The 12410-nt window shown below is 45.8% G+C and overlaps 1 protein-coding gene across 1 annotated transcript in view; it reads left to right on the top strand.

Annotated features, from left to right (window-relative positions):
- Nucleotides 1-12410, top strand: part of pibf1 (progesterone immunomodulatory binding factor 1) — a 155306-nt gene that overhangs the window by 128737 nt on the left and 14159 nt on the right. The window contains exon 15 of the mRNA XM_070891392.1: nucleotides 1402-1532. Within this exon, the coding sequence (XP_070747493.1) occupies nucleotides 1402-1532 (131 nt within the window). The remainder of the gene's footprint in view (nucleotides 1-1401; nucleotides 1533-12410) is intronic.

The raw sequence follows: 12410 nt of genomic DNA, 5'->3' as shown, positions 1-12410 counted from the left end.
GTACACAGGCACAGAAGGACAGAAAAAAGATAGTACAAATAGTCACTCTGTATTCTAGTACACTTTCTTATCCTGTTAAGTCATTTATTTTTGTTCAAAAAAACAGTAATTTAAATTAACCAATTTTAAGCTAACATTTAAAGGGCCCACTTAAAGGTAATTAATCGCAAAACAATCAAAATTGAAGACCAACAAATATTTTAGACCATCTTCAGCCAGCTTGCCATGTTACACTGTGACAGTGATTTTTCTCCTCGCAGTAGCACTTTAAATAACCTGGTGTCCACCCTAATTGACGCTGGGAAATTGTCCAGGTAAGGTCACAGGCATAGGACAGGTGGAATATCCATCCCACAGAATCTTGGTGTTGTACACAGTTTATACACATTACTCATTTTTCCCAATTTTCATGATATAGTGAGTTTGACAAAATAGCAATAAGTGGCCTCTGGGCAAGACTAGTGAGTTGTGCCAGCGTTCAGTGGAGGCTTTGTTTTTTGAGAGCTGGGGGCATTGAAAGCTGGTTATTGCAGTTGATTAGGTTTAACTACTCCCTCGTTGGCTTTCGATTGCCTTTTGGATTTAATGATTGAACTCACATGTAGGGAAGGTATTCTGCCGTAATTTAAACAGGTAAGGAAAGGTCTGAGGCGGAGAGAGGAGGCGCAGGAGAGGGGATCGGAGGGGAGAGAGGGAACTCGGAAGATGGATCACATTCTTCCAACCCCACCCACCCCCTTTACACCTGCACCCGATTTCGAAGCTTGAGTGTTTTCTGGACACATCAGTAAAGCTAATGTATCCATATAAAACTAGATTTGTCGCGTCTTCTTTGGAGCAGAGATAGAAAGTTCTGTCGTGTTGGGAGTGAATGAGCAATTCTGTGCTAGTTAGAATGGCTTGAAGGGCAATGTAGCTGGTGCAAAAAGCTGGATACTCTATTAGCAACGTGTGTAATCTACATCTTTAAAGTGGACTACTTGCCATTTCCATGAAAGGTTCATTCAAAAGAATATTTTGTAGTTACTGTCAGTAGTCCTTCATCAAACCATAGAACTAACAGTCTAAATACTCGCTGATGATGGAATCCATTCGTGAATTATCTTTAATTGAGGCTAATCAGTATTTTGGGTTGAGAGGGACAAGCATATCTTACAAAATGCATTAAATCACTGTTTTTTAGTATTTGTTGGGTTGTTGATCTGTTCATGGTCTTTAGAGTGTTGCTTTAATCCATCCATCAAGCGATCCACCATTCTCTCTTTCCCTTCCAAAAAAATTGATTTGTAATTGTTTCGTGTTTATGTTCAGGGCTGTGATTGATTTAATAATGTTACATAATTAGATTGTTGGTAAAAGTAATTATCAACAAGATATTTTTTTCTTATTTTCTTTCTCCAGCTTGCAAATGCCAACGCCTTGCTTAGTCAAGTGCAACAGCCTTACAGCTATCTAATTGAGACTGTGCGGCAGAGAGACGCTCAGATCCAGACATACAAAGAACATACTTCACAACTGGAGAATGATGTCTGGTAAATATCAAGAATTATTAGCTCAACCAGAACTGAGAGGTTATACCAATCAGGAAAGATTGAACAGGCTGGGGCTCTTTTCTCCAGAAAAGAGAAGATAGATGGTGACCTGTTCGAGGTCTTTAAGATTATGAAAGGGTCTGATGGGGTAGACTTATGAGCGGGACCAGATCTTGGGGCCATAAATATAAGCTAATCACTAATAGAATCACTAAGGAAGGTGATGGTGGTAGAGCTGGGTGTCATCAGCATACCTGTAGAAGCTGATCACATGCATTTATAGATGATCTCACCTAGGCATAGCTGAGAATCAGAAGGGGACCAATGACAGATCCTTGAGGAACTCTGGAGGTGACTATGCAGGGGCAGGAAGAGAAACCATAGCTCAAAATCCACTGGCTGTTAGGACAGACAGGAGTGCAACCAAGCAAGGGCAGTCCCATGTAGCTGGACAACAGAGGAGATTAATGAAAACGTTTTTAAAAAGAAACAATGCCATTTTTTTTAATGTTCTAAGCCATGCTAAATGCAAGCATTTGGAAGCTAAATACATCCATAATTTTATATGAATCAAAAGCTCAGTCCTGGCCTTAATCCATATTCATCACAACTGCCAACTTTAAAGGACAGCTCCAACCTATTTATAATTGTGGATAAACTCAAAGGTCACTTTATGGTGAGTTTTTATCTATATCCAACTCACCACAACTGCTGGTGCCAAATACTACAAGTTGCTTTTGATAAATATCCATTTTTCTTCTTTGTACCCCTGATATTTCTTTTCCTATGGTATCTGGAAAGTCATTTTATGAGCCTGTGACAGCTAATTTAGATTCTAGATTATAGACTAAGTTATGATTCAAAGAACATGTATGGTATGGTACATTTTTTTTTATTGTGCACATCAAGAAGAGAGCTGCTTGTGCTGGGAAATGGAATATTCCCTACTTTGGCCACTCAGCGTCAGAATTGGCCATTCTCAGATCAGGTTATATGCAGAGTAAAGCTCTTTGCACTTTGCTGCACCAAAGTGTTTTTGCAGTGACTGCAGAAGAATGGCCCTTGCTTCACCACGTGAACTCTACGCTGCTCTCAATGGCCATCCTTGTGGCTGCTCTGAATAACAATGCCCAGTTACGTGCCATTTTGTGCTTTAGATCACACTCGCCAGGAACTGGGTTGAGATTTTCCAAACTCGGTTCACTTTGTACAGCTGACATAGAGGAGATTTTCATCCCATCAAATCTGGGCTGTATTTGACCCCATATCCCAGAGGGAAAAGTCAGTCTGGTAGCCTCTCTGCCACCCAGTCACTGCTGAAACATATTGTAATTTGGTTGGAATGAGTTTGAAGAGATTCTACGCTTTTATGAATCCATGTGGTAGTCAGCATCATAGGCAATCCCTCGAAATCGAGGAAGATTTGCTTCTACTCTAAAAGTGAGTTCACGTGACTGAACAGTCCAATTTGAGAATTACAGTCTTTGTAACAGCTGGGGCAGACAATGGTTGAAGGGAAGGGTGCGCGGGGAGTCTGGTCTGCCACACGCTCCTTCCGCTGTCTGCGCTTGATTTCTGCATTCTCTCGGCGACGAGACTCGAGCTGCTCAACATCCTCCCGGATGCTCTTCCTCCACTTTGGGCAGTCTTGGGCCAGGGATTCCCAAATGCCGGTGTGGATGTTATACTTTATCAAAGAGGCTTTGAGGGTTTCCTTGAAACGTTTCCTCTCCCCACCTGGGGCTTGCATTCTGTGTAGGAGTTCTGAGTAGAGCGCTTGCTTCGGGAGTCTCGTGTCGGGCATGCGGACGACGTGGCCCGCCCAACAAAGCTGGTCGAGTGTGATCAGTGCTTCGATGCTGGGGATGTTGGCCTGAGCGAGAACACTGCCGGTGCGTCTATCCTCCCAGTGGATTTACAGGATCTTGCGGAGGCAACGCTGCTGATGCTTCTCCAGCGCTTTGTCCGTAAGACAAAGGTCCTCCACCAATCTGACCTCGGTCATCAAAATCCACGGCATGGCCTTGGACAACGTGAACCATTTTCCATACCTCGGGAGCCTACTATCAGCAAGGGCAGACATCGTTGCCAGTGTGTCATTGCACCCTTAGGTTGCCTGAGGAAGAGAGTGTTTGAAGACCAGGACCTCAAATCTGGCACCATGCTTATGGTCTACAGGGCAGTAGTGATACCTGCCCTCCTATATGGCTCAGAGACGTGGGGCTAGAACCTCCACTTTTTTTGCATGCTCAACGCCCACTTACTGCCCATTTTACCGCTGAAATGACGTATAACGCCCAGATATCGCCCATTTAGCCACAAAATGGAAACTGATGCCCATTTTTCGGAGACTTATCACCGAGCGTTACTTTCCCCATGTGCTTAACGGCGGGGAAAAATATTACCACCCACCTACTTTTTTTGGGTGGAATCATCAGAATGGGCGAAATCAATGCCCATAATATCACCCAGCATTAATTTCTGCACTGATTTAATGCCGAGATTCAATAATACCGCCCGCCCACTTTTTTTTGTCGTAAAGAGCATATTTACCGAAACTGACGCCCAGCAGATCACCCAGCATCAATTTCACCACCTCGCACACAATATCGCCCACAATATCGCTCGTCCTAAAAACTGCCCACAAAAAGTGGAACTGTTCTGAACGAACGGCAGCAGTGTGGCTGGCATTTTTTTAAATCCCACTCTTACGTGAGGAGCTGATATCTGAACGATTTGCCTGAAAGAGCGTTGATGTGAGTGACAATGCTGACACACTGCTGTGTGTGTGCAGCTCAGACATCAGTGGTGCCCATCACCTTGGTGCCAGTTAAAGTTTACGCTGATTGATGTTCAGTTGTATTTAACCCTTTCATGTTAAGGAATCACCAGTGTGTAACGGTGCAGCTATCTGAGACAATTTTTCTGGAATTTTTTGAGGATGTTTCCAGTAGAGTGGACAGGGGAGAACCAGTTGATGTGGTATATTTGGACTTTCAGAAGGCTTTCGACAAGGTCCCACACAGGAGATTCATGTGCAAAGTTAAGGCACATGGGATTGGGGGTGATGTGCTGACGTGGATTGAGAGCTGGTTGTCAGACAGGAAGCAAAGAGTGGGAGTAAATGGGTACTTTTCAGAATGGCAGGCAGTGACTAGTGGGGTACCGCAAGGTTCTGTGCTGGGGACCCAGCTGTTTACATTGTACATTAATGATTTAGACGAGGGGATTAAATGTAGTATCTCCAAATTTGCGGATGACACTAAGTTGGGTGGCAGTGTGAGCTGCGAGGAGGATGCTATGAGGCTGCAGAGTGACTTGGATAGGTTCGGTGAGTGGGCAAATGCGTGGCAGATGAAGTATAATGTGGATAAATGTGAGGTTATCCACTTCGGTGGTAAAAACAGAGAGACAGACTATTATCTGAATGGTGACAGATTAGGAAAAGGGAAGGTGCAACGAGACCTGGGTGTCATGGTACATCAGTCATTGAAGGTTGGCATGCAGGTACAGCAGGCGGTTAAGAAAGCAAATGGCATGTTGGCCTTCATAGCGAGGGGATTTGAGTACAGGGGCAGGGAGGTGTTGCTGCAGTTGTACAGGGCCTTGGTGAGGCCACACCTGGAGTATTGTGTACAGTTTTGGTCTCCTAACTTGAGGAAGGACATTCTTGCTATTGAGGGAGTGCAGCAAAGATTCCTAGACTGATTCCCGGGATGGTGGGACTGACCTATCAAGAAAGACTGGATCAACTGGGCTTGTATTCACTGGAGTTCAGAAGAGTGAGAGGGGACCTCATAGAAACGTTTAAAATTCTGACGAGTTTGGACAGGTTGGATGCAGGAAGAATGTTCCCAATGTTGGGGTAGTCCAGAACCAGGGGTCACAGTCTAAGGATAAGGGGTAAGCCATTTAGGACCGAGATGAGGAGAAACTTCTTCACCCAGAGAGTGGTGAACCTGTGGAATTCTCTACCACAGAAAGTAGTTGAGGCCAATTCACTAAATATATTCAAAAGGGAGTTAGATGAAGTCCTTACTACTCGGGGGATCAAGGGGTATGGCGTGAAAGCAGGTAGGGGGTACTGAAGTTTCATGTTCAGCCATGAACTCATTGAATGGCGGTGCAGGCTAGAAGGGCTGAATGGCCTGCTCCTGCACCTATTTTCTATGTTTCTAATGCGCAACAAGGTTATGTTCCATAACACAAATTTTATATCAACATTGGTCTAAAATCATAAGTATCACAGGCAATAACACCCAACCCCCGCCCACACCCTGCTTTTTCCACTATTGACATAAATCACATGTTCAACATGTCCAGCAACATAGAATACAAAGGCAAAGCAGGAGCATGGTGTCCAGCCCCCCTACATTACAACAAATTGCATACACCCAGATGGAGATATAACACAGCCATCACTTGCCGACATGCACCTCACTTTCCTTTCCCCCCGCCCTTCCCTTCTCCCCACCTCTATCCCTTCTCCTCCTCACTCCACGGCACCTGGCCGAGGAGCTCCTCGGGTGGTGCCTCATTGAGGGGGATGAAGGCAGATACGGTCGTTGAACGGGTACGGGAGAGGTGGGGTGCCGAGGGGGCAACATTCTCTGATGCAGAAGCAGAATCTTGGTCCTTGCTCTCATCTGTTGTTCGCAGTGGTGGTGCGGAACCTAGGAGTGGAGTGCCGCGCTCGGGGACCACTGGGAGGCCTGCGGCAGCAGTGTTCCTGGCTATCGCATCCAGGGACTCCGCCATCCACGGAATGTAATCGATCATGGTGGCCAGCTGTCCGGATATGCCCCTCAATGCTTCGATGAGCTGGTCACCAATGTCGACAGTCCTCCTGGACAACTGTACCATCTCTCAGCTCTCATGTGGCGCTCGTGGACCAGACCTGCTGCGTCCACGAAACCTCCACGGGGTCGACGCCGTCCTGAAGACAAATGGGGTGCCCTGTGGTGAAGTGCTTGGGGCCGGTACCTCCAGAGTGGAGGCGGGAATGACCAGAGGACCACTTGATGGCCTTGGGGTGGAATGGATTCTGGAGCGTGGCGGCGATGCAGGTTCCTCGAAGTCCGCGCTCTCATCCGTAGAGAACAGACCCAGCGGATTGACGGGCGAGAATCGGAGCTACTCAGCACCAGATTTAGGATCATCCGCCGACTCCTGCCCCACGCCCCCCACCTTCTGACCTCTGTGGTCTTGCCTTGGGACGTGCTGCTGGCTGAGCTGCAAAACACAAATGAGGTTATGAGAGGAGAAGTGGGTGCTAAGGTCACAAGGTGAATCCAGCGCCACACACAGCAAAAGCACCATCGCAGACATCACATTTCATGACCATCAACACATTTGCATTCCAATGATTTTCATTAGGCCATCATTATTTCCATGACAATTTTAGAAATCATCTATCATATATGATTGTTCGGATATGAGTGGGTGTGGCATCTATTGACTTTACATCACGCAATGATGTAAGCTTTATCACGTGGCTTCACTTCAGGTTCCACAGATGGTCCGTGGCTGTCCGGGAGTGCTTCCCCACGAGTGCGAGCACCCACTCCTCCATGTCAGTGATGTCACTGGGGACTGGTGGCCCCCCCCCACCCATTCGCCTCTGCACGGACCTCATCGTCGATAGCTTCGTCTGCAAAAGGTGACGGGCCATATGGCATGAGATCATTGCGTGATATCATTGCTAGGTACTGTCACAGAGACTGATACAACACATAACCGACAGATGTAATCATGATTATTATGAAAATTATCATTCTTTACCTAAAGACGTACACCGTGACCTCAGGCTTTGAGTAAAACATTCCCGGTAAAAGTGCAAGACCTCACATCTGATGATAGTCGCCCATGACTGTTACAAATCACATTATATAAATACATGTAAATCAATATAATACTTACTCTTGGGGATCCCACAAAGTCGTTGGATCGTTTGCGGTATTGGTTGCCCTCACACACATCGTTGGTCGCCGATGAGACCATCTCTGCTATCTCGGCCCATATCCTCAGGTATGCCTTTGGGGTGGGCTTCCCACACCCTCCCTGTGTCAGATCACCCCAGCGTGACTCGACCTCCTGCAGGAGGAAGGCATTTGCCTCGTCCGAGAATCTCCTGGCTCTTTTGCGCCCTCCAACTGCTCCTTTCCCACCTCACTGCTCTCACCAGCGTCAGTCTCCACAGTTGTGATGCCTTCTCCCCTCTATCCATTATAGGCCAAATTCGGGAAAATATGTGGCTGGTAACAGCTACTTTTTGTTTGCCTACTTGCTGTGAAGCTCTAAAGTCTCCCACCTTCTTCCCAAAGCAGCCACACCACACCCAGACATGCTTTCAGTCCCTCTGAACTCCCTCTCTCTCTGTCTCCTCTTCTGCGCATGTCATGATGGCCTTTGACCTCCCGAATCGCGGGAATCGAGCGTTGCCATGCCGTAGCTAGGGACGGCCACACTTAACGGCAGTAGGTCAAAAAAATGTAATGCTACCGCCCATTTAATATCACTCACGGTAACGCCCATTTTTAACAGTGGAGACTAGGTGCTTTGAGAATGGGCGAGAAACCAGCGATCTGAAACCCCTTTTTTAACGCCTATGCCGGAAATATTGCCCATTTTTGGCGATCTGCACGTGGACTGTATAGAGGTAGAGTCGTCGTCATCATCATCATAGGCGGTCCCTCGAACAAGGATGACTTGCTTCCACGAGAGTTCACAGATGTTTCAATGAAGGGCCCGATGTTCCAGTCCTGAACTCCAGTTGGGGGGGGTTGAAAGATGCCCGTGAGTGATTTTTTTAACGTGTGGTGACCGTTGCACATCAGCCACCACACGGGCTCGACAGAGCTAGGCCTTTATCCAGTGGCAAGGATTAACCAGGATGACTGGAGACCTGCTCTGCCGCACGCACATATCGCAGTGGGGGCAGGTCCGTGCTGGCCCTGGGCACTCGACTCTTCTGGGCCCCGTACCCTCATTCGCTGCACCTCCGCCACAATGTTCCTGGGCCCGGCGCTCCAGCTCTATTTATAGCCCCAACCTGTGGTGTTGTTCTCACACAGGACGGGGCGGCCCATGATGCATGTCATACACATGATGTCTGTACATTTGACAGCCTTTGGGTAGTGTGTATTGTAGAGTAAATAGGAGCTGACTAGCATAGACAAAACTTTCAAATAGATTTCCCTATTGCTATTATTTAGTGTGACGTTAACCTACCTAAGGTTAATGGATTAATGCTGCTGTTAAAAAGGAAAATCTAGGCATTTATATCTGATACATTGCATTACCCAGGTTAGGACAGGAATGCTGTGAAACCAAATAATGCCCTATCTCCGAAGCCAATTCCATTTTTACATGTAATATGTGACTTGGGTTTCATCTGACAAAATTTATATTGTTCAAAACATTCATCTTGCTGCAATGCTTTCCGTATACCTGCCTAACAATGAACAAACTGGTCCCCCCCGCACCAGGAACATAGCCATATCTGAGAGCAGTTCACGTCACACATAGCAGATTTCATATTTGGAACCTCCTTGCATATATGCCAACTGTCAGCATTTCACACTGATCACTGTTTTGAGGGCCTCATCAGTGTGTGATATTATTCGCTGGCAAAAATCACCCTGGGGATAGGCCTTTGCTCCTTCGGACCCACTCCTACCCAAGTCCTGTTGCTAATTCACCAGACCAGTCAACCCAAGTGCTAATGGAAAGGGCCCCAGTTTTCTCTGTTGGCACCAACCATACCACAACTTGTATTTACCCACTGGCGTTCCACTTCAAAAAGTATTCTAACATTTATGTTGGATGCACATATTAAACTTGGAGTGTCGCATCTTTCAGACCAAAACTGGACGATTTTTTTTTTGTTCAGTTGTGAATCTGTTTTGCAAAGATTGAACTTTAGTTGAACTTTAACTTAAACTGGAATTTGTTTGCCAGGACTGTCAAGTTCCAATCAGAGAACCTACAAATCATCAATAGCAGTATTATGTCTGTTTTAAGTGTAATATAAAAACAGCTAATAATCTGGAGCTAGGACTTGAGGTGGTAAATAAATTACCTGGCCTGGTTTCTTCCCCAAGTTTGTGGACTGAGTCTGAATTTAAAAAATAGCAATTTCAATGGCACCAAGTGCGATTTATTTCTTTTTGGACTGAACCCAATGTTTCCAAATAACAAAGATTCTTAAATTTACATTACACAAGTGTTCATAGCCTTAGGGTAACTTGTCTCTTGCTGCTGATGCTGCCTCTGACAGCCCTGACATATTAAATATCTGTGAATTATTTTTAACGAACCAGATGGTAAATAAGGGAACCATCCACAGCAACAATGTATTTTGGCAGAATCAAGGTGCAGTTAAGGACAGAATTATTTGCTGTTTTGGCACAAGTTGTCAACTTCTCACAGGCAACATAAGAAATCAAATATATTTGAAATCCTCTTGACAGAAGTAGTCCTCAGGGAAGATGCATTTGGCAAAACATAAGAACATAAGAATTAGGAACAGGAGTAGGCCATCTAGCCCCTCGAGCCTGCTCCGCCATTCAAAAAGATCACGGCTGATCTGGCCGTGGACTTGGCTCCACTTACCCGCCCGTTCCCCATAACCCTTATTTCCCTTATTGGTTAAAAATCTATCTATCTGTGATTTGAATACATTCAATGAGCTAGCCTCAAATGCTTCCTTGGGCAGAGAATTCCACAGATTCACAACCCTCTGGGAGAAGAGATTCCTTCTCAACTCGGTTTTAAATTGGCTCCCCCGTATTTTGAGGCTGTGCCCCCTAGTTCTAGTCTCCCCGACCAGTGGAAACAACCTCTGTGCCTCCATCTTGTCTATCCCTTTCATTATTTTAAATGTTTCCATAAGATCACCCCTCATCCTTCTGAACTCCAACGAGTAAAGACCCAGTCTATTCAATCTATCATCATAAGGTAGCCCCCTCATCTCCGGAATCAGCCTAGTGAATCGTCTCTCTACCACCTCCAAGGCTAGTATATCCTTCCTTCAGTAAGGTGACCAAAACTGCATGCAGTACTCCAGGTGCGGCCTCACCAATACCCTGTACAGTTGCAGCAGGACCTCCTGCTTTTGTACTCTATCTCTCTCTCGCAATGAAGGCCACATTCCATTTGCCTTCCTGATTACCTGCTGCACCTGCAAACTAACTTTTTGGTATTCATGCACAAGGACCCCCAGGTCTTTCTGCACCGCAGCATGTTGTAATTTCTCCCCATTCAAATAATATTCCCTTTTACTGTTTTTTTTCCCCAAGGTAGGTGACCTCACATTTTGCGACATTGTATTTCATCTGCCAAACCTTAGCCAATTCGCTTCACCTATCTAAATCTCTTTGCAGCCTCTCTGTGTCCTCTACACAACCCGCTTTCCCACTAATCTTTGTGTCATCTGCAAATTTTGTTACACTACACTCTGTCCCCTCCTCCAGGTCATCTATGTATATTGTAAACAGTTGTGGTCCCAGCACCGATCCCTGTGGCACACCACTAACCACCGATTTCCAACCCGAAAAGGACCCATTTATCCCGACTCTCATGTATCATGTTCATGTATCACTTGCAGGCGGCTCTCTTTTTATCTGTCTCTTGCCATCAATAGATTGTTATCGAGTCCCAGGTATTCTATTTTCTTGATCACATGTTGTCACCATGAAAATTGGCAAGGAAACAAAGAAAAAAAATCCCTATGCTGCATCGTCATACTTCCTTCTGACCTTACTCAGATTAATGGCAAGTTAAATTTAACATAATTTGGCTTCTGTTAGGTTAGAATTTGGCTGCCCTTTCGTCTGCAGCTAAGCAGCCTTTGATTAGTATTTGGAAAGTAATGAAAATTGCAATGTTTGCCTAATGGCAAATTGAACAGGAAAAATTGGTACCTTGAACTAGCATCCCATCTACCCATAAGATCACGATTATACCCTTTTCCTTTGCATGGACAACCTACATGTGGTTCTCAGTACTGAACTTTCAACGACCCGACCTGGAAAAACAGCAGTAACACAGAACTAAGGTTTTAGTAGACCTTGTGAGCCTCTTCTGAGCTGCTAAAAGCACTGAGCCAATTCAAAACACAAAACAGCCCAAAAATGCAAGTACGTGATACACATCACCGGTTCAGTGTCGGGTACAAGACCCACCACCAACTTGGCATGATGTTTCCCGGCCTGTTTATGCTCTAAAACAGTCAGTACAATTATTCCTATTAAACTCACAATAGCATATTATGATACAGTGGCAGCTTTATACGCCCAAGAATACCCGGAGGTAATGCACTCGTACCATGAGCAGCAGCAAAGATGGCGATAAAATGGGCACGAGGCAGGATTGTCATCTTAGCTACCATCTCCTGGGTCTTTCTCCTGGGTCTTTGCTTGACAGGAGCTGATGCTGATGGTGGGCCTTACCCCTTGTGCCCAGATCTGAGCAGGGCTGAGGTGCAAACTTCTGCGACTTTTTCTTAAGCATGAAGGTGGAGACCTTCTGGCTGCTACTCTTTTTTGGACAGCTGCAAGTAGGCTCTGAAACCAGTGACCATTACAGCTGCTGCAGGCCTCTCAGTCCTGCCACAGAATTTGGTTTTCCTCCCATGCTTCCAGGCACGGGTTTGAGATATTGCTCGGCAAACAGCAGACGCTAGCAGTTACTGAGGAATGGCATGGTGAGTATATGTGGATGAGTTTCTGCCACCATTCTGACTGCAACATGGGCACAAACCATAACCCATTGAACGGTCATTCCACCTGTTGGAGTTGCCGAGCTTCAGCAGCAGCTACTTGTCTCTCCGTAACCTAGTTACGTTAGACACCAAACTCTGCTTGTATGAGTGAATTC

This window comes from Pristiophorus japonicus, chromosome 10 (assembly GCF_044704955.1).
Source record: "Pristiophorus japonicus isolate sPriJap1 chromosome 10, sPriJap1.hap1, whole genome shotgun sequence".
In the NCBI taxonomy this organism is placed as follows: domain Eukaryota; kingdom Metazoa; phylum Chordata; class Chondrichthyes; family Pristiophoridae; genus Pristiophorus; species Pristiophorus japonicus.
The sequence above is the reverse complement of the archived record's forward strand: the minus strand, read 5'-3'. Positions and strand labels throughout refer to the sequence as shown.